At 55.5% G+C, this 22,240-nt stretch overlaps 1 protein-coding gene and 1 long non-coding RNA gene across 5 annotated transcripts in view; one reads left to right on the top strand and one right to left on the bottom strand.

Moving 5' to 3' along the window:
• The window catches only part of ACSF3 (acyl-CoA synthetase family member 3), a 51,550-nt gene continuing 29,310 nt past the window's right edge, over positions 1 to 22,240 (bottom strand). For 3 of the 4 annotated variants that reach the window (XM_039558345.1, XM_039558343.1, XM_019288327.2), the window contains exons 7-10: positions 18,934 to 19,060; positions 2,489 to 2,623; positions 1,868 to 1,979; positions 1 to 391 (exon numbers count right to left, since the gene is read on the bottom strand). In XM_039558345.1, coding sequence (XP_039414279.1) covers positions 274 to 391; positions 1,868 to 1,979; positions 2,489 to 2,623; positions 18,934 to 19,060 — 492 coding nt within the window. In that variant the 3' untranslated portion in view covers positions 1 to 273. Of the gene's footprint in view, positions 392 to 1,867; positions 1,980 to 2,488; positions 2,624 to 18,901; positions 19,061 to 22,240 lie in introns of those variants that run through there. The other variant, XM_039558344.1, reaches the window with a different exon arrangement.
• Positions 10,463 to 12,993, top strand: LOC120410596. Its single transcript, XR_005602898.1, has 3 exons — positions 10,463 to 10,548; positions 11,279 to 11,539; positions 12,352 to 12,993. It is a non-coding gene; the product is annotated as an uncharacterized LOC120410596 (long non-coding RNA).

A 22,240-nucleotide genomic window follows, 5' to 3' on the forward strand; every position in this document is an offset into this window, starting at 1 on the left:
CCTGCCCATGGCAGGGGGTGGCACTGGATGGGCTTTAAGGTCCCTTCCAACCCAAACCACTCTGGGATTCTGTGACTCCTGCAAGTGGCTCCCAACACAAGGAAACCCTAACTCTGCAGCTCTGGCTCAGCCAGGCAGGAAAAATCCTACTTTTATCGGACAATAATCATGGACTAGGCTGCAGCGAACCCAGACCTGCCAGGGATGATCCCTGTGGCTCTTCCTCAGGGGCAGAACGGCCGTGGATCAGGGCCAAGCCCCCGCGGGTGGGCACTAGGCTGGGTAGAAGCGCTTCAGAAGCTCCTTCTTGTTGACTTTGCCCATCTGGTTGCGCGGGATCTCCTCCACCACGATCAGCTCCGTGGGGATGGTGTAGGGAGCCATGGTGTCCCTGCAACACCAAAGTGCAGCAGTTACAGCTGGGCAGAAGGAGCTGAGCCTTCCCGGGAGCACCCACAGCCCCGACCAGCCCCACCTAGGAGCCCATTTAAGCTCAGCCCCGGGCTCCCAGCCCCTTTGGAGCTGTGCGGTGGGATGCCTGCTCCCAGCCTGTCCCTGCAGGGAGCAGCTCATCGCTGGGGGCTCCTCAGCGGGGTCAGTGACCCTCCCCGAGGGCACGCAGCGGTGTGAGGAATGCAGAACCCCGTGTTCCCGCTGCCAGTCCCTGAGGGGACCGCAGGTGAGCCACCTCCCCGGAGCGTGTCGGTGCCCTGGCAGCGATCACAGCCCCGAGCATCATCCCGTGCCCTCTGCGGAGCGCGGAGGGGGACTCTCCTGCCTTCTGCTGCCCGTGTGTCAGCAAGCTGGGGCCGGGCCCGGCTCTGGCAGCGCCCTGGCACCGACTCTGATGCGAGATGCCAAGTCTGCCGAGCCCTCCAAGCCCCGGCCGGCCTCCTCCCCCGCCGCCACCAGCACCCGGCCATATGGAGCCGCTAACTCGGGATGGCGCCTGTCGCCGGGAAGCACCATCGCAGGCGAAAGCCGCAAAATGAATCACTCTGAAGAGGGACATGTGTCTCCTGCCAGGGAGTGCGAGAACAGGGGCCAAGCGAACGTAAGTGACACAACAAATAAAGGGGAGCGACAGGGCGAGAGGGGGAGGCGGGCGGGGGCCGGAGCCAGCGCTGGGCAGGGAGCACAGCCGGACCCTCCGGGGCTTCGCTTTCAAGGGCACGAGAGCGACGTCCCTGTCACAGAGCTGGGGACAGCGATGGGAAGAGACGTGCGGGGAGCACTCTGGGAGGGGGCAGGTAGGGGGGTACAGGGGGCCTGAGCAAAGCCCCCTGCCTGGCACCAGGGTACCCCCAGAACAGCCCAGGGGATCCTCAAGGCCACAGGTGGGGGATGAAGGGATCTCCTGGCTGGGTCACCGGTGTCCCTGGCAGGAGATTTAGGGATGAGCAGCCACCTAAAGCATAGTGAGCATCTTTCCTGTGAGGAAAAGCTGAGAAGAGTTGGGCTTGCTCAGACGGGAAAAGAGGAGACTTTTTATGAGAGACTTTTTTACAGGGCTTGGAGTGCTCGGACAAGGGGGAATGGCTTCAGACTGCCAGACTGGGATATTGGGAAGGAATTCCTCCCTGTGAGGGTGGTGAGATCCTGGCACAGGGTGCCCAGAGAAGCTGTGGCTGCCCCTGGATCCCTGGCAGTGTCCAAGGCCAGGCTGGACATTGGGGCTTGGAGCAGCCTGGGACAGTGGAAGGTGTCCCTGCCCATGGCAGGAGGTGGCACTGGATGAGCCTTAAGATCCCTTCCCACCTAAACAATTCCATGGCTCTGCGATCCTATGGCATGTCCCTGCTGAGGACACTGCTGGCTTTGAGCCTGCTCCCCCTGTGCTCCTCATTCACCTCCCGTGGGGTTTTACCTGGCCCAGTCCTTCAGGTCCCTCACGGAGAGCATCTCGCCCTTGCGCAGCTTCACCACGGCGCTGACGCGCTGCCCCCACACCACGTCCGGGGGCCCGATCACCGCCACGTCTGCAGGGGAAACAGGGACAGGACTCAGGAACCTGAGCAGCTTCTGGGGCCCAGGGGGGCAGAAGAGGGGTTCAGGTGTGGGGAGGAAAATGCCACGGGATGTCAGCACGGGAAAGCACCCTGGGCTTCTGGGCTGACATGAGAACAGAGCTTTTTACCATGGAAAAGGCAGGAAGCTCCATGGTTTGAGAATCTGGAGTCAGTGGGGAGGAAGATGGTGTAGAGGGGAGCTGGGGGCACCGCTCCTGACCCCTTGCACAGGGTCATGCACAAGGGCAGGGCAGATTTAATTACAGTCTCATTTCCAAAATCCGACAGGAGCTGCTGCTGACTCAGCTCCGGCCCTGGGAGAGCAGGAACTGCGGGACTTAAACATCTCCTTGTGGGAGGGAGCTCCAGGCACGAGCCCTTGGGGGCTTTGTGCACCTGCTGAGCCAGAGCTGTCCCCAGAGCCGTGTCCCCACGCTCTGTCCCCTCTGGGCACGGCCAGGGAGCAGGAGAGCACAGACCTGTGATGTGGGGGTGTGCGAGGAGGTGCCGCTCCACCTCCAGCGCGCTGATTTTAAACCCTCCATTTTTGATGATGTCCACGGAGGTGCGGCCCTTGATCCAGTACACTCCATCCTTGTACACTGCTGTGTCTCCTGGAAAACAAACAGCTCCATCAGAGGCTGTTCCCTTGATCCCCCCTGCCTTTCCTGGGATGTGGATGTGGCTCTCTGGTGATGCTGCAAGGGGGAATGGCTTCCCACTGCCAGAGGGCAGGGAGAGAGGGGATATCGGGAAGGAATTCTTCCCTGTGAGGGTGGGGAGGCCCTGGCACAGGGTGCTCAGAGAAACCATGGCTGCCTCATTCCTGGAAGTGTCCAAGGCCAGGTGGGACATTGGGGCTTGAAGCAACCTGGGATAGGGGAAGGTGAAGCGAGATGAACTTTAAGGTCCTTCCAGACGAAACCAGTCTGTGATTCCACAAAAAAATGGTGGGGAATGACACTGGGAAAATGAGCCTGTCCTGAGCAAGGTGCTTGGTCCAACAGGTGTGACCCTGCAACCAGCCCAGCCCAGGTACCCCAGGATGTGCCAGCAGTGATGCAGTTTTCCACATCCCGTTCCCAGCTCACCTCTGGCACTGGAGTTAGCACATGGTGCAGCAAGGGCCCAGAGATTCACAGTGTCAGAGCAAGGAAACATCAGAATCAGTCCTGAAATCCAGGCTGCTCCCCAGAAGAGCTGTGTCCCTGCTCAGCTGGCACCTGCCAAAATCCTGAGCAGCTCAGCTCAGCCAGGGAATGATTAATTGTTCCTGTATTTTCCTGCCCCTTGGCACTCCGTGGATGCTGAAGGCTGGCTGGAATATTCTGAACTTGGGGGAGAGTTTGAAACTGGGGCACTCTGAGTGTTTGGCTGCTTGGAGGGGGAAGGAAGTCGTGGCTGTTGTGAGGAACTGCCTTCTGCACCTGGACACGATGGGTCAGGGGACATCAATTAAACGGTGGCACTGGGGGAGCAGGAGCTGCTTATTCACACTGAGAAGATGGGGAGAGGAGAGGGAATTCAGCCCTGGTTCAGTGGCACACAGTTCCCATGTCGCTCTTCGGGATGTAAGCACAGGAAAACAGCCACACTTGCTTTTCCTCTGCCCTGATGGGGTGAATGATCCCTGGACAGGTCTCCTCTCTGCTCCCCTTCCACCCCTGTGCTCCCCACAAACGCCATCGCTGCTTCCCACACGGATCCCTCATTCCATTGGCAGCGCAGCACAGTGAGGGGATGTGTCACATTATTACTGTGACTGCTGGGAGCTCCTGGGACCAGCTCTGTAATTCCCCCCGTCTCTTCCTTTCTGTCTCCTCTCCAGCACCAGGCCCTGGCTGTCACTTCCCGTGCTGACAGCCCGGAGTGCTCTGGGGGATGCCATCCACAGAGGACAGCCCCGTTACCCTCTGCCCTGCACCATCTGCTTCCAGCCCAGCACACCAGGCAGCCTGTGCAGCGGCACATCCAGCATTCCCTGCTTCCTGAGCCAGTGAGGAATTCCCAGACCGATTAAAAGGATGCTGAATTTGCTTAACGACTGTCCCCAGCAGTGCTGAGTGTCACTTCCGAAGTGGTGCTGCCCCGAGAGCCCCAGCAAGGACTGTGCCTGTCCTCCCGGGTGTCACAGGTAGGTCCCTTGCCCCACCAGCCCCCATGAGCAGCCCTGCTGCTGGTGATGTGTTCCATCCATCCATCCCAGCTGCTCCATCCAGCAGGATGCAGCTCGGAACCACAACCAGCATTCCCTGCCCTCGGCCAGCTGCACCAGAAAGGGGATTTTGGCTGATGAGGTGACGGTCTCTGACACCCCATCTCCTCCTCTGCCTGCCTGGGCCACTCCACCCGGCTCCTGTCACCACACAAAGCCGTGGCAGCAGAACCTCGTGGCACGTGGCTGACGCCGGCGCTGCGGCTGCTGAGGCCGTGGGATTATTGCTTCCCTGACAGCAGCCGTCACTGCTACCTTTGGATTTGTTTCAAGATGCTCAGTGGGCATCTGTTCTGCGAAATGTTAAAGGCTCTGCTGAGCTGCATATTGAGCAGGCTCTGCGCCGGTGGGGGCTGCCCTTTGCTGGAGTTACAGGCGGTTATAGATAGATTTATCCAGTTAAAAGCATAGAATTAGGGACAGGTTTGGGCTGGAAGGACCTTAAAACCCATCTTGTTTTACCCCCTGACATGGGCAGGGACACCTTCCACTAGCCCAGAGTGCTCCAAGCCTCATCCAGCCTGGCCTTGGACACTTCCAGGGATCCAGGGGCAGCCACAGCTTCTCTGGGCACCCTGTTCCCATCCCTCCCCACCCTTCCAGGGAGATGCAGAAGGAGATACGTGCAATGGAGAGCAACATTTCCCACCTCAAACTGCAGAGAGTTCTGCCATGAGGTTCTTCGAGTTGCAAAATCCTCATTGCAAACATAAAAGGGCCCTTGGGACTCTGCTGTAGTTTGAGCACCTCCTTCACCGAGTGCTGAGACCTCGTGGGGACTAACAGGCTGCTGCAGCTGCTTCCCAGGATGTGGAGAACAAGAGCCCCTTTGCTCCTTGAGCTGAGCTGCAGGATCAAACCCTCACCTGCGTCAACACCCTCGCCCATGGGGCAGCTTGTTCCTGGCAAACACGGCACAGTTCCCACATCAAAGGTACAACCAACTATTGACCTAGGAAACACTTTGGCTCGAGAAATGAAACACTTGAGTGGCTTCAGGGAGCTCCAAGATAGCTGAAGTATGCATAAAAAATGACTTTTTAGGTGAAATGGGTGACTTCAGCCTGCTCTAGATACAGAGTCAGGAATGTCCTAGGATCTGCTGGAAAAACAGGGATAGTGGTGGCCTCGCAATGGGGCTCTGTAAGTTCAAGATCTCAATCCTGCACACAGGTGATGAGGAGAGGCCAATACCCGAGAGCTGCCTCCCAGCAGGAGCCCACCCCAGGCACAGCAGCCCTGCTCCTGGGGATGGATGTCCCTCGGAAGCCTGGGAGGCTGTTTGGTAACAGGTGTCACCAGCTTGGTGGCAGTGACAGTGTGGCTGCGACGTGCGAGCCGCGATCTGGCACGCGGAGCCGCGCCGGGAGCAACGCGGTGCTGCGCTGATCTGCAAACTGTCACATGGCATTGCTGGCTCCTGGCAGCTGCTGCCCCATCCCATGGTATTTGTACACCTATTCCTTTGTGTTCAGAGCTCCAGAGGGGACGTGGCAGGCGTTTCCCAAGCGGCTCTCAGTGCCAGCGCAGGGGATGGGAGGAAGGACAGCGCGGACACCTGAGGATGTGCGCTCCGAGGTTTGAAACCAAAGCCCCACAGCCCAGTGCCACCAGCAGAGCGCTGGTCCAGCAGCATCATTCCCAGTGGATTTGGCTCTTCGTGGCTCTGATGTCCCCTCACCCCTGCCACAGCTCCAGCAGACCAAGTGCTGCACAGCAGAAAATACCAAGGAACAGCAAATCTCGCCTTTGAAAGGCAAATGATTTTGTTGATTATTTCAGCCTCCTGCTCTGGAGGCAGTTAATGCTCTCATCAGGAGCTCCAGGGGCCGGAGCGGCGCCGGGGATGCTGGGGGGCTCTTCCCTGCCAGCAGCAGGATGTGGTTGGAGCACTTTCAAATATTAATTAGACCTTCTTGCTGTTAATGAATCACTCCTGATTTTTGCAAACTCTTGGCTTTCAAATGCTCCATGCAGAGCTCAGCCCAGTGCTCCTCAGAGTAGGGACAGAGAGCAGGACTGTCTCACAGCCACTTTTCCAGGTGACACTGACCTGCAGAGCTCCTCTGGGGACAGTCACCACGTGCCACCCAAGGACAGCCAGCAGAGCTCCTTCAGACCACACAGTGCACCTTGCTCTTTTGGGAGCCTTTATGCTTTTTTTTTCCCCAAGCTCCAGGAGGAATTCCCTGCTGTCAGCTGTTCTCCTGCCATGATGATCCCTCATTTCCAGAGGCAAGAGCCGGAGCAGTGCACTCACCCTCCTACATTCCTCTGGAATTGCTGGCGTGTGGGGGGACCAGCAAGCTACCGGCTGGAAAACCCCTGGGAAGCTTGCAGGGAGGCAGTTGGAACAATCAGTGTTTGCCCTTCTCTGGTGCCTTTCAGCAGAGGATCTCCAAGCACAGCGATCCAGAGGCTAATCAGGCAGAAACGGGAACAGCTGGCAGGACAGCGGCGGGACGCGATCAGCCGCGGTGGGATGTGGAGGAGCCGCCCCAGTGGGATGAGGACTGGCCTTGCACACCACGGAGCAGTGGGCAGGAGGTTCTGGATCTCTGCTCTACCCTGGGATTAACTCCTACCTGCCTCCCACTTCCCTGAAATCATTGTTGATGCTGCTGGTCTGTCAGGCTGAGGCAGAGCTCACCCTCTGGCAGAGACACACCTCGGTGATCAGGATTATGATTTATTTTCCAGGCAGGATTGGTCCAACAGCCCGGGCAGGTGATGAAGAGCTTGAGTCCTGATCCTGATCCTCACCACTTTGGAGAGCAGAGTCAAAATCTGGGGGCTCAGTCCTCCTTTGCCAGGTGAGGATTTTGTGGGAGCGAGTCTCTGACCCCAGCACCCACAGATGGATGGGGACACGCAGGGGCCCAGCCAGAGCTTGTGATGGTCCCCCTGACCACTCAGAGGCAGCTGTGGGGCCGCAGCTGGCAGGAAGGTCCTCATCCATCCTCCTTTCAGCACAGTATTCCTGCCTGCAGATCAGCTCCAGCAGCAGACCATGGAAATGCTCCTTCCCAGGAATCCTCCTGCAGCCGCAAGCTCCAAGTGCCCGTCACATTTCTCACGTGTGTCCAAGTTTCCCTGCTCTTTCCAGGGCAGTTCAGTGTCTCACCACTCTCCTAAATCCACGGGAATGATTTTTTTGCAGGTAGCACAGACAGTGGGGCTGGTTAGCTGCTGAGTGTGGCACAGCAGTGACAGTCCTGTGGTCACTCTGCCTCTCTTCCCATCCCTCTGGGCACAAGCTCTCTGTGCAGCTCCCAAGCCCAATGCTAAAAGAAACGGTTTGTTCCCATTCCCAGAGGCTGCAGAAAAGCCATGTGGGGTGGACAAATGATTACGAGGCAAGTGCTAAAGGCTTTTTATAGGAATTAGATAATCCATCCCCTCTGTGGCCAAGTGCTGACCACGCCGGGCTGTGGCACGGGCGGCCAAGTGCTGCTTCTTCGTCATGGACATCCACCTTTCCCTCCCCCCACGCCACGAAAACTGCATCCACAGATCCCCCATCTGCTCACATACATCACACACTTCACTCCAGTTTATTAGCTGGAATAAATCATAAATATTTCATTATATATCAGCGGCGCTCGACTCTGGGAAGGCGCAATCCATCACCTCGACGTTCCCCGCGACCTGCGCCGTGCAATGAGCTTTCCAGTCTATTAAACAAGATTGATACAGTGTGCCAGGCTGGACTGGGGGATTTATTTATGGAGCACTGGGAGAGGGAGGGCACGCATTGCGTGGGGCCGCACGAGCAAGTGGGGCTGCTCCCGGGCAGCCCAACCACACACCCCGGAGCAGCAGGAGGCAGAGTCCTCCAAGTGTGTCATGGGAATGCTGCTGGCATTAGGAGAATCATGGAATTATTTAGCTTGGAAAAGACCCTCAAGACCCTCTATTCTACCTGTTCCCCAGCACTGCCAAACCCAGCACTAAGCCATGTCCCCAAGTGCCACATCCTCATGGTTTTTAAAGCCCTGCAGGGATGGGAACTCCACCACTGCCCTGGGCAGCTGTGCCAGGGCTGGACAGCCCTTTCCATGGGGAAAGCTTCCCTAGTATCTAAGGCTGTTAGGGAAGGCTGTTTACTCCTGTCCTGTTGCTTGTTCCCTAGGAGAAGAGATGGGAGAAGACACTGTGGCAAAGCAGGGCCCAGCTGAAGCAACATCCCGCCTCCAACAGGGACCTTCCTGACTGTCCCCACCTCAGGAATTCCACCTCATCCACCCAAGTGAGACCTCATCTCTCCAAGCCACATCTCCCTGCAGGACCAACAGCAGCCTCACTGTGAGCCACTCTCTGGTGGAATCCTGGCGTTGGGTGAGTGACCAGCACCCGAGGGATGCTTGGGAAGGCGCAGCTCCCAGCGATCCGGAGCCTCTCGGGCACTGCTGGGATTGATTGGAGGCATCCCTGCTCCTGAAGGGGAGTGACGCCGCCTCGGCAGCGGTGATGTATGTGCACAGATCCGTTTAATGAAATGCTAAATGATAGGCTAAATAACTGAGCAACTTTAGCTTGATTTATTGTGTGGAAGTGAGGAATGTGTGTCCCTGCTGTCGGCCATCTTGGCTGCCAACAGAGGTCACGAGCACTAATTGTAGCTAATTAACAGTAATTAGACTTGGGAAAGACTGGGTCTCCTCTCCCCTGTCATCCCCATCCACCCCAGCCCTTCAGCACACACATTCCCTGGAAGCAGGCTGCATTCCCAGCAGCCCAGGGTTCAGCAGTTCCTGTTAATCCCAATCCATCTGTAATCTTCAGCTCCTGCATTTCCCCACCTTTTCCACCCTGCTCAGACCATGAGGGTGAGACTTGCCAGGCTCCCAGAGTCCAGCTTGCTGCTCCCTTTGGAGTGTGTTACAGCCTTGGAGTGACTCTTAGGGGATACTTGAGTCCATTTGCCCTCACCAGGTCACCTGGACCAGCAAATGCCTTCCTTGGGCTCACAGGGGACACCGTCCAAAAATACCGGGGCTGCTCCGAGGCCCGGCTCCCTCTGTGGAGCACGGAGGGTTCGGAGAGCGCTGCGATCATTAATAAAGCATCAAAGGCTCCTGAGGGGGAGAGTTTGAAACCTCCTCAAAACCTCACATGTATATTAATACCACAGCAATTATTCATGAGGAAACCCTCTCCCCAGCACTCCCAGGGCTCCCACTCGCTCCCCGGGTGCAGGACAAAGCCTTTCCTGGTGTCCCAGCCCTGCCCAGCAGAGCCACTGGCACTGGGAGAAGGTCTGGCACTGTACTCCTGGGTCCAGCTGCTATCCTGGCATGGGCAGCCCCGGCTGGCAGCAGCACTCCCATCTGCTGCCAAAATCCTGCGGCAGGGCCCGGCAGCGGCAGGAGAAGAGCGGCTCAGCAGCTGCAGCCCGAGACCCGTCCCTGTGGTGGGAACAGGCAGGTGAGCTCGGCACTGTTCTCCAGGCAGGTTCCAGCTGGAGTCCACAACATCGGGATGTGGAGCTGCTGCAGAGAGTCCACAGGAGGCCACGGAGCTGCTCTGAGAGCTGGAGCCCCTCTGCTCTGGAGCCAGGCTGGGAGAGCTGGGAGTGCTCACCTGGAGAAGAGAAGGCTCCAGGGAGAGCTCAGAGCCCATTCCAGGGCCTAAAGGGCTCCAGGAGAGCTGGAGAGGGACTGGGGACAAGGGATGGAGGGACAGGACACAGGGAATGGCTTTAAACTGAAATGGGGTAGGCTTAGATGGGATATTGGGAAGGAATCCTTCCCTGGGAGGGTGGGCAGGCCCTGGCACAGGGTGCCCAGAGCAGCTGTGGCTGCCCCTGGATCCCTGGAAGTGCCCAAGGCCAGGTTGGACATTGGGACTTGGAGCAGCCTGGGACAGTGGGAGGTGTCCCTGCCCATGGCAGGGAGTTGCACTGGATGAGTTTTAAGGTCCTCCCAACCAAACTCATTCTGTGATTCTGTGAAACGCCATCCCAGAGCCTCCTCCAGGCTCAGAGCAGGCTCTGCTTCACCCCCCTAGAAATGAAGACCCCTTCCCGCTGTGCCTGGAGGATCCTGCTGGCACAAGAGAGACCATCCGAGGACACCGGTATCTCAAGGAGAACACTGGCTGCTCCCACGCCTCTCCCACACCAACATCCAAGAGCAATCAATGGCTGTCATGCCTTGTGGGCCCCTGGCCACTGGGGCAGAGCAGGATTTAGCCACCCACGTGAAATCTGGAGGTTTCCTGATTGGAATGGCTCCTGAGAAAGGGAACCAACCCACTGGAAGGGAATCGCTGTTTGTTCCCGCACCTTGCCACGAACATCGCCGGGAGCGGCGGCAGCAGCAGGTGGGTGTGCAGCACCATTTATTTACACAGTAAAATTGTTAAGGAGATTTGTAGCTCAGGGCCATCCTCCCCTCCCCCTGTGCTTGCCTGGCTCCCAGCAGCTGAGAGGCAGTGAGGGGGGACAGACCCTCTGAGTGCCCTCGTGGCTGCTGCCAAGGGATACAGGGATGCAGATGCCTCAGCGTGTTGGTTCCTCACTCTGGATTTGGGCATGGGGTGGGAATTGTATCACAGCTCAAAGCTGCTTTGCAGCTTTCTATCTATCCACGTGAAGCTGTGTCAGGGAGGGTTAGGCTGGGTATCAGGAAAAGGTTCTTCCCCCAGAGGGTGCTGGGTGCTGGGTGCTGGGTGCTGGGCACTGCCCAGGCTCCCTGGGGAATGGGCACGGCCCCAAGACTCCAGGAGTGTTTGGACACTGCTCTCAGGCACAGGCTGGGATTGTTGGGATGTCTGGGCAAGGCTAGGACTTGTACTTTGATGATCTTAATGCCTCCCTTGCAGCTCAGGATATTCCATGATTGATCTGTGAGAGGCATTGGGTCATCTGCAAGCTGCTTGTTCCCAGGAGAAAGGGGTTAAACAATGGACTCCCCACTCTCAAAACTTCTCCAGAGGTTCCTGGAGCAGCCAGCATGAGGAAAAGAGAAAATCAGAAACGAAAAAAAAAGAAAGGCCCAGCCTGGAATGAATTCCTGTCATGCTCTCTAACAGGGAACTTTGTATTCCACAGGCAGCAGCGCTGAGCCTGCTGTCAGAGCCACGCTGGGAGAAAGGGCAAAACCCTGCCGAGATGAAAGAATGGGAAGCACTGGAACAGCCTCCCCTGGCATTTACACCTGGAAAAAAATAAATCACTCAAGGGCATCTCACAAAGAGCTGTGCTAATAAGGCTCTCCTCCCCACGCTGTGTGGCTGCGCCGGCGGAGCGGAACATGGAGTGGTGCCAGGAGTGCTGGCAGCAGCTCAGGCACCTGGGAGGTGAAGGGAGCAGGTAAGACAAACCTGACTGAACCCTGTAAGCCTGAGCTGAGCTCTGCCCACCCTGCTTCCAGCCAGGGGACAGAGGGACTTGGGGACCTGCCTCTGGGCAGCCCAGGAGTGCAGCTACCCCTTGTCTCAGCTGGTCCATCAGGGATTCCTTCCCCTCACGTGTATTTTCCAAAGGCTCCTCACATTTACTGCACCTCTCAGTCAGGGTGAGAAGTCAGGGTGATTCCCACTGACCCTCCTGGCTTGTCTGCACATCCTATTTCCTTCACCATCCAAATTCCCCCTCCACAACCCCATCCTGGCCCCCGTGAGTGGGCTCATTCCACCACACAGACCTTTCCCTTCTCCCAAGAGGACTTTTCTCCTTCTCTGAGCACAGGGAAGAAGTCAGTACAGCATTTAGGCATTACCCTCTCGTGTCAGTGTCCCACCATGTCTGCACACAGGATCCCCCCTGGGGTGGGGAAAGCACCATCCACTGCATGCCTTCCCCATCCCATCCCCTCTCCCATCCCCTGCAAGCCAGACTTCCCAGCACACCCCAGTGTGCAGCAGGTTTGGCTACCAAGCACCATGTCTGTGCTATTGTTCTGGGCCTCAGGGGTTGCTGCAGATGGTCGCTGCTCCAGCCTCGGCCTGGCCTGGGTTGGACACCCTCGCACGGCCTCTGCCAGCCAAGCCCTGGGCGCCGGCACGTGGCCAGGAGAACACAGCACCAAATGGAAACTCAGCCTTGGCAAAGCCTGGCAGCACCTCAGATCCTGCCTGCCCTTGGCAGAGGAGCTGCTCCTCATTTTTATCTCATTTCTTCAGCGCAGCATGACCAGGAGCCTCTCCAAGCCCTCACAGCCACAGGACAAGAGCAGATGAACGCTCCCCAGGCTGCACGTCCCACTCCAAGGGGGCCACGCTGCTCCAGTGGAAAACAGTGGAAAAACCAGGCAAACCTTGAAGGTTTCTGCAAACCAGGCAGCCAAGAGTTTGGAGGTTCAGTCCTCATTAGCAGGAACTCATGGGTGACTGATATGACACAAGCAGGCTGAGCAGGGACCCCCCCCTGCTCCTCCAGCCTGAATTACTGCAGATGGGTTTGCCCAGAGGACCAGCCAGAAAAGAAAATGGGTAAGTAAAAATGAAAAACGCTTCTTTTTTTCACATTAGCATTTAAGTATTTATGGAAATCCCTGCAGACAACCAGATGAAAAAGAAAACTCAAAGAGTAATAAATAAGTCAATGCTCCAAGGTGTGGCTGCACAGCTGAACGTGGCTGGTGGAGCTTTGAAGAGTGTGGTAACAAAAAATAACAATGGCAATAATAAAAATATTAGAGCAGATCCCTCTGCTCCCTGCAGCCACTGAAGGATGATCAAACCTTAGCAAAAGGGAGAATCACCTCTTCTTTTCCATGCACTGACCTGGGGCCTGGCCTTGGACACTGCCAGGGATCCAGGGGCAGCCACAGCTGCTCTGGGCACCCTGTGCCAGGGCCTCACCACCCTCCCAGGGAAGGATTTCTTCCTAAATCCCTGAAATGGGATGGAATTGAGTAAGATGGGATGGGGAAGAATGATTCCCAGCAGTCAGGGGTTCGTTCCAGGCTCTCCCTCCAGGCTGTGAAAGCAGCACTGCTGCAGCACAGCTCGAGGGGCAAAAGCAGACACAGAACAAGAGGGAAGAGCCTGGATTTTGGAGCTGCAGGTGCCTGCTGTTCCCACCATCTCTCAGCTGGGGAGCAATTGCTCCACGCCTTTGGAAACGAGCCTCAGTGCAGCAGAGGTTCTCAAAGAAGGAAAGGGTTGGCATCCAAGATGTTTGATACGACGAGAGCAGAGCTTTAGAGAGTAAACAAATTCTGTGCCAAAAGCTGCTCTCATTTACAGCTACAAAAATCCCAAGTCACTCTGAACTGCTGAAAACATCAGTTTCACCAGCAGGCAAGGAAACAGAATCATAGAATCAGGGAATCACAGAGTGTTTTGGGTTGGAAGGGACCTTAAAGCTCATCTCGTCCCACCCCTCCCATGTCCTGGTGACCCCAGGGCTTCCAGCTGTCAGGCAAACCTGGAAATACTGAATCCTCAAGGAGAAGGAATAAGGAGAAGGGAATTCTCTCTCCAAAGTGTTGGAAGGGTGTGTGTTAGGAACATTTGGGGCTGATAAAGGCTGATATACCGGAAAATATTTCATCTTTATGTTTTTAATTTTAGAAACACCTCTTAAATTGGGGCTGGGTGGAACGGGGAGCCCAGCACATGCCTGGTGTGGCTTCTGCTCCTGCCCCATGGATATCTGGTGGGATCTCCTTCCTACAGCAGCACACGGAGCTGTGTCTGGGTCCAGCTGGCATTTTTGGGGGTGTCCTTCCATGTCAGTCATGGGAAGGTGGCCCCCAGCTCTAAGCTGCTTCCAAAGGCAGCAGGTGAGCGCTGCCATCCTGCCCCACCGTGAGCTGATCCCTGCCAGGCTCCAAAAGAAGCTCCTGCAGGCAGGAGCCCACACTCCATCCGGTGGGATCACACCGGTAACTCGCTTAATTTCAACGCATTACAATTAAGGAATCATTTCTTTAAAAATAGAATTTGCATTAGCTGGATTTGTGAGTAGGAAAGCCACTGCAAACAAACAGAAAACCTGCAGATTAAGATGCTAATTAGATGCATTTCTATTTATAATCTGCCTTGATCAGCCTCAAGTATTTTCTCCTTCAGGTGTCTGTGCTCCACCCACGGATGTGAGCAATTCCCCTGGCAGGGAAACACCTGCTGCTCCCTGGGGACAGCCAAGCGCCGGGAAAAGCCTGTGCCAGAGGGATGGGGGTGCATCCTGCTCCTTCTCCTTAGGGAGCAGCCCCAGAGGAGGGATGGGCTGTGCCTGGCCAAGGATGACCTGCACGGGGTCCTTCCTACAAACACCACATTCCTCTGTGCTGGAAAACTGCAGGAAGCTTTGCCTTTCCCATCAGAAGGGGTGGAAATCAGAGAATCATGGAATTAGCTGGAAATGATCTTAAAGATCAAGTCCAACCATCAGCCCAGCACCACCACCATGGTCACCACTGACCATGTCCCCAAGTGTCACATCCAGGTGTTCTGAACACTTCCAGGGATGGGGACTCCACCAGTGCCCTTTCCATGAAGAAATTTCCCCCCATATCCAACCTAAACCTTCTCTAAGGCCATTTCCTCTCATCCTGTCCCTTGTTTCCCCCCCCCAGCTGCCCCCTCCTGTCAGGGAGTTGTGCAGAGCCAGAAGGCTCCCCCTGAGCCTCCTTTTCCAGCTCCCTCAGCCGCTCCTGGGGCTCCAGTCATGATGGGGGTCGGACTTGATTGCCTTGAAAGGTCCTTTCCCACCCAAACTATTCCGTGATTCTATGGAATCTCCGAGAGCCGGGGCTGGGAATGGCAAGGATCTGCAGCTGCTGTCAGTTGTGGACTGGAGAGCTCAGTCTGAAAATGATAGAGAGACAGCAGGAGGTCGCTGAAATCAGTCAAGAGTCACTGGGATCCTTCCCTTGACTGGGATTCATGGCTGCAGCAAAAGCATGTTCCATTTTTGGAGCAAGCTGGGAATCCAGTGCTGAGTGAGATGCTCCCAGCTAAGCCAGGGCTTGTCCTTGGTGCTTGGATTTGTAACCACAGTGGAAAAATAACTTCTTTTTGTTGTTGTTGGTTTGGTTTGTCTTGTTTTATTTTCCCTAGAGTCCCCTCTTTCACTGCAGAACATCCAGAAGGAACAAAGAGACACCAGCTCCACTCTGTTCTCCCTCTAAAGCCTTAACAACAGGATATGGGGAAGTGTTTTGGGCCATAGGATTTATTATTAATGGCGTTCAGGAGCGTTTGTGACCTGTGCAAAAGGGTCCAGCAAAAATTCACTGACAAACCAAGATTTAACAATGTGAAAAACAGCTCCAAGGTTGTGGGGGTTTCTTAACTGCAGCTCAAAGAAAGAAATATAAAAGATGAGTCATCATTCCGAAATGTGCACCAAACAAGTTAAATAACTCTTACTTTCTTAACGACATATTAATCAAAGTGCATTGATTCTCGAATCAGTTTCTACTCCCAACAAGCTCTCTATCTTCTCCATCCTGATGCATGCATTAAGAGAGTTTTATTCTGACAGATACAATATAGCAATCAATAAAATCTTATTATACGGAGCAGAGATACATGGATTTGTTGCAGGATTTATGCACTACTTTCAAACCCGGTGCTATTTCATGTCTCAGCCTTAACCTGTAATTGAAAATAAATCTCCCTGAATACACCAGATTCTAATTTTCTGGATGTATGGGCAAATGTGAATGGAAGCTGGCCTTCCCTCGGGGAGCACGGCTGGATGGGCACAATCCTCTGGAGAAATCCCTGTGCAGGCAGGGAAACGTGGGGAGAGGGGCAGTGCCTGGGCACCACGGTGGGCACCCACCACGCTCCCAAAGCCTCCTCAGGCTGCCAAAGGCACTTGCTGCCTCCTGGGCAGGGATAACACAGGGACAGTGCCAGAGCCTGACCCACGTGGGCAGGGCAAGGCTGGGATGGATGGAGGGATGGAGGGATGGAGGAATGGATGGATGGATGGAGGGATGGATGGGTGGATGGACGGATGGACGGACGGATGGATGACCAGGGAAGCTGCTGTTTCTCTGCTGCTCTCCTCCAGTTCCCAAGGTTTGATTTTGCTCATAGGATCATAGAATGGTTTGGGTTCTGAGGGACCTTAAAGACCACCCAGTACCACCCCCTGCCATGGGCAGAGACACCTTCCACTGTCGCAGTGAAGGAGTTTTGGCTCCAAACCCCATCCAACCTGGCCTTGGACACTTCCAGGAATGGGGCAGCCACAGCTTCTCTGGGCACCCTGTGCCAGGGCCTCATCCTAAAAAACTTCTTCCTTCTTTATTTTCTCCTCTCCTCCCCTCTCAGCAGCACGTGAGTGTTTGGAGGCTGCCTCTCACCTGGCAGGGCCTGGCACAGCTGGGAAGGCTCGGCAGGGACAGGAGCCAGATGCCCACAGGCGTTTTTCCTCTGGGCTCGGCTTGGTCTCTGAGGGCTTGGTGCCACTTGGATGTATGACAGCAGGTGGAAACCCAGCAGTCTCCCTGGAAATGGCTGGAGGGGACTTTGATCTAAGCAGCTCTGTCAACAGCGTTAATACAATAAAAATAATCAAATTCACTGGGATGGAAATGAGAGATGGAGGGATCGGCAGACAGCAGCGCAAATCCCAGGGAATAAAGAGGATGGGAGCAACAGCACATCCCCTCTGCACCACCAGGAGCTCAGAGGCTTCTCAGAAGAGCCACAATCTTGAATTCATCAAAGTCACTGGGTTTTTTTCTGATTTTTTTGGACAGGGCTTTGAGCAACCTGCTCCTATGGAAGGTGTCCCTGCCCACGGCAGGGGTGGGGCAGGATGAGCTTTAAGGTCCCTTCCCACGCAAATCATTCCATAATTCTGTGAAACCCCAGCCCTGAGGGACTTGGCCACCACCTGTAGCCCACAGGTCACTGGTGGGGACACCCACTGGGGTTGGCAGTGAGCGGAACGCTGGCACGGAGTCAGGAATGCCATCGCCAGGGTTTTGGGAACACCATGTGCTGGCATTCAGCCTCACCTTTAAAACACTCACCTGGATGACCTGGAAGTGGCAGATACAGGGAATTACAGCCTGGCAGTGGCCAGGATTCACCTCTATTGGATCCTGCCAAGATGGTTTTGGCTCCAGAGTAACCAATTTGTGCTTAATGGAGATAATTCACCATCCAGATCCAATCCCTGTGACAGGACACAACCCCTTTCGTTCCCTCAAGGGTTTTTTACCACCACAGGACATTTGCCACCTCTGAGTGATCTCCAGAGGCTGCTGATGAGGCTGGGGCAGGCAAGGTGAGGATGGGGCCACGGGATCGCTCCTGGCACTGCCGGATAAATGAGGCTTGGGAAAAACCCAGCCCCATCGACCTGATACGAGAGAGGGAGCAGGAGGCAGGAGAGGGAAGGAAGGTAAGGAAGGCAGAGTGGGGGTAGGGATGGGGAAGGCAGCTCAAGCCTCCTGCCCGAGGGAAGGGGGACATCAGGGAGGTCACCTGGCTGCTGGGGGGGTTGTCCAAGCACCCCTTGACCCACCCTGAACACCCCACTCCTGTCTCTGCTCCCCTCCCTTGTTTCCAGCCCTGAGCTTTGCTCGGTTGGCGAAAGGGTTAAGTTTAATTTATACTGATTTCTATTTAATATCATTCTCTCCCCGTAGGAGCCGGCAGCTGTGAGCTGATTGTAGTCCCTCATTATGCAGTCTGTATCACTAATGGCCTGTGACAAAGGCATGCCATCTTCCCGGCCTTACCCCCGAGAGCCAATTAAACACACATACTCCCTTCCTGTTTGCGGCGCATTACAATGAAATTAAACTGAATTTCAAAATCATTTTCTCCTAAAGACATCTCTTTGCAATAATTAATGCATGCTATTCCTTTGCAGCTGAAATATTCATCAGGAGTGTTGACTAAAAAAATTTTTAAAGCTGATTGCCCTGCACCCCACGTGAGGGCTGGTGATGCTCCGGTCCCAGCCCGTGGTACCCGCCTGGCTTGGGGACTCGCGGTGACACCGCTGGCAGAGTGAGCTCTGCTCTGGGAGAACAACCAGAATAAATCACAGCTTCTTCAGGAACCATCAATAAATCAGGTTACACAGAAGGCATCAGAAATCCAGCCTGACTCCTGCCACCACAGCACTGCTAGCACACAGTAAAGAGGGGAATGGGGAAATCAAGAGCTGTGGATATCATGGAATCAGAGAATCCCAGGATCACTGAGGTTGGAAAAGACCTCCAAGGTCATAAAGTCCAACCTGAGACTGATTCCCACCTTATCAATCCAGCCCAGAGCACTGAGCACCACATCCAGGCATTCCTTGGACACCTCCAGGGATGAGGACTCCAAACCTCCCCAGGCAGCCCCTGCCCATGAACAACCCTTTCCATGAAGAAATTCCTCCTGATGTCCAACCTGAGCCCCTCCAGGCACAGCTTGAGGCCATTTCCTCAAATCACTGGAAGTAGATCCCAACCCCCACCTGGCTGCACCCTCCTGTCAGGGAGCTGTAGTTGGCAGTTAATGATTCCGTGTAAATTGAGACAAATCCCACCTGTCTGCCAAGCCAAATTCCCTGGAGAACATTCCACAGTGCTATTCTATGCTTAGGAGCAAAGGACCCCAAACACCCCCTGCCACTCGGTGACTCCCTACGGCCAACGCAGGCAAAGCCCCTTCCCGAGCCAGCGTTTGGAAGCACTCCCAGCTGCCACCCCCAATTCCAACCCCCCTCCAACCCTGGGCACCAACCCGGAGCTGCTGTTACCTGTGCCAGGTGCTGGGGGGCCGTTCCCGTACCTGTTCTGAACCAGCCGTCGGGCGTGAAGGCGTCCGCGGTGTCCTTGGGTCTGTTCCAGTACTCGCGGAACACGGAGGGGCCCTTCACCAGCAGCTCCCCCTCCTGTCCCTCCAGGCCCGGTGTCACCTAGGACAGGCACACAGTGAGTGCATGTCCCCATCACCTGTCCCCCAGTGCCAGGGAGGCAGCGTGCAGGGTGGCACGCAGGACCCACACCGCAGGACCCACACCACGGGCCCTTCCAGCCTTTGCCAAGCTCACCACGCCCTGTCCACCTGCAGGACCTCTTTCCTCAGGTGGAAAGGCTCGTCCAGGTGCTTTTGATATTCCAAAGCACTGGAAATGAGCACCTGTGTTATACAAAAACAAGGATTGCCATCCTGGAACCACAGTCCAGGTGATGCCTTCCAGCTGCTGGGAGAGAGGTCACACATGCAAACGTGCAGGAAATACCCTTGGGAAAGGGATGGTCCTTTCTGACCCCTTCCAGGGATCCAGGAGCAGCCACAGCTTCTGTGGACAACCTGTGCCAGGGCCTCCCCACCCTCACAGCCAGGAATTCATTCCCAATATTCCATCTCACCCCATTCTCTGTCAGTTTAAATCCACAACCAAGGTGTGCAAAGCCACTGCTGGGATGAGATGTGCTTGAACACACGGCTCCATCCCTCCATGGAGAACAGCTCAGTAACGGGAATTCCAAGCCACTTTCCCAGGCACTTTGTACTTGAGCTGCTGCAATGGCCAGGATCCATCTGGGACCCCGAAAACCAGCAGTGCCAGAAACAGGGCCACGAGGGAAAGCTGTAATAGCAGCGCTGGAGCACCAGGCAGTCCCAGGGCAGGGCAGGCTCTCTGCAGCCTCTGATGGAAACAAAGCTTCCCTAATGGAAAACACTTAGAAAACATTTTTAAGTAATTTCTTCCTGATGTCCTGTCCTGGAGGATGAGGTGACGAGGGGATCTCTGCACACACAGCCCAGGCTGCCAGAGCCCTGGCTGGGGATTAATTCCCTGCCTGGAAGATGCTGCAGGAAAGAAAGATTGTTAATGGCAAAGAGGAATTTTGCTGAGTGATAGCAAGGCGAGGATGGTGCTGGGTGAGTTCTCCCCAGGGATCTGAAAGAGGGAGCCTGAAGTCCAGACTATCCATGAGCAGGACAGCATGGAGAAACCTGAGGTCCGGGAGAGGCTGGAGCAAAACTCCACACCTGCAGCAGCAAGGGCACAAAGGATCCAAAAAAAGGGCACAAAGAGGCACAAAAAAGGGCACAAAGGGCATAAGATGCACAAAGCCTCCATGGACAAGCAGGGACATGGTGGGTGACACAGAGGGACCAGCAAGGCTGGTTCAGGGCTCTTAGGGGCTCTGTGGAGTTTTATGATGTAGCTCTTTCTTCTCACTCCTTTTCCTGCTGGTCCAGCTGTGGCATCACAAAACAAGCAGCTTCCCTGAGCAGTGTCCTGGTGTTCAGGCTCCTTCCCACTCCCCAGAAGGGCTGGGGAGGGGATGGCAGAGATAAGAACCTGCAAACAGTTCCCTGAGCTTCACCGACACATCCTGCCAGGCTCTGGCTGCTTCTTGTCAGCGCTGAACACAAGAAGAGGTGTAAATCTGGCTGCTACAAACCCCTCCAGCCCCATCCTGCCCAGGAGTCCCTGGTGCCAGATACCTGCACAGCCCCAGGGATCAATCCTGCCCAGTGTTTACCTGCCCACTGCCACGTCTGGTGTGAATCAAGCCTTGAACCCACTCCAAATTTCTTGTCATATCAACTCAAATTTTGGCAGCGGCTCAACCCACATCTTATCTCGAGCAGAGCCCCTTGGCAGCAGGCACCTCCCTGTTGTGTAATTTAATGATGTTATGGCTGGCTTGCAAACAGTAAAACAGAGAGGCCGTGACGTTATCTTAATAGGATTGTGCTTGCTGCACTCGGAATGTCACCGGCACTGCTCCCCAGCGTGGCACAGGGGCACAAACCGCCCCGGCGCCAGCTCCCCAACAGCAGCAATTAAAATTCAAGGTTCATGGCACTTATCTCCTCCAACCCCTCGTGTCTGATCCCTCTACAATCCCAGGTACACCAGGCTGCCTGGCTCTGGGAGCGGGGATGGCAGCACACGGCTGGGGTGGTTGTTTCCTTCCTCCCTCCCTCCAATCCCGGCGGCTCCCGTCGTTCTCGCACGGCTCACAGCACAAGCAGCTGCTGGAAGCATCACATTGCTGAGTGCACGGATCTCCCCCTCTCCCAGAGCCATATTTTAATGCATTCCAGCAAGTTTAACACCCAGGCACAGCGTGGCCCTGAAGGTTGTCTGAGAGCTCACTGCTCTAAACCCAGTCGAGCTGGACCAGCCGGCTCACGAGATAAGATCCCATTTTCCACGCACGGAAATAAAAGGTTGTAATAAATCCTTTGAAGGCCTAAAGCTGGGTGATTAGAAAATGCATATTTCCCCCCGTTCCCATTTTACCTCTTTATTGGGAGGGTGGTTTGTAAAGAGCTGGGAATCCCCGCCTGGCACTGGGCCCTGGGATTTGTTCAAAGGGGCCGTTTGTTTTCCTGCGGTCTCTGCCCCGCGCTCCGCCGGGAGCTGCGGCACAGGAGCTCCTAATGCACTCTAATGGAATCAGGGAAGGCTCAGAGCGGCGTGTCCTTCTCTGGGAAGCAGGGAGGGCACGGAGGACTCCTAAGCAGAAACATGTGGCAGACACAGAGGGGAGGCTGGAAGGTGAGGGTTGAGGAGGTGGGAGCGTGTTCTTGGGCTGGGGACTGGGAGGAAGGCAGACTTTTAGGAGAAAACCCAAATACCTTCAGGCTGCAAACAGCAGGTTTTAGAGGGACCCATTTAACTTCTACCAGATGCCTCCTTCCCCCTTCACCCCCCAAAATACTCACAGAGTCATGGAAGTGTTTGGCTTGGAAGGACTTCAAAATTTATCCAGTCCCACCCCCTGCCATGGGCAGGGACAGCTTCCACTGTCCCAGGCTGCTCCAAGCCCCAATGTCCAACCTGGCCTTGGACACTTCCAGGGATCCAGGGGCAGCCACAGCTGCTCTGGGCACCCTGTGCCAGGGCATCCCCACCCTCCCAGCCAAGAATTCCTTCCCAATATCCCATCTAAGCCTACCCCATTTCAGTTTAAAGCCATTCCCTGTGTCCTGTCCCTCCATCCCTTGTCCCCAGTCCCTCTCCAGCTCTTTTGGAGCCCCCCATGGCCCTGAAAGGGGCTCTGAGCTCTCCCTGGAGCCTTCTCCTGCACAGGGACCTGCACTTGGCTTTGCTGAACTTCTTTCCTGG

This window comes from Corvus cornix, chromosome 11, assembly GCF_000738735.6.
Source record: "Corvus cornix cornix isolate S_Up_H32 chromosome 11, ASM73873v5, whole genome shotgun sequence".
Taxonomy (NCBI): domain Eukaryota; kingdom Metazoa; phylum Chordata; class Aves; order Passeriformes; family Corvidae; genus Corvus; species Corvus cornix.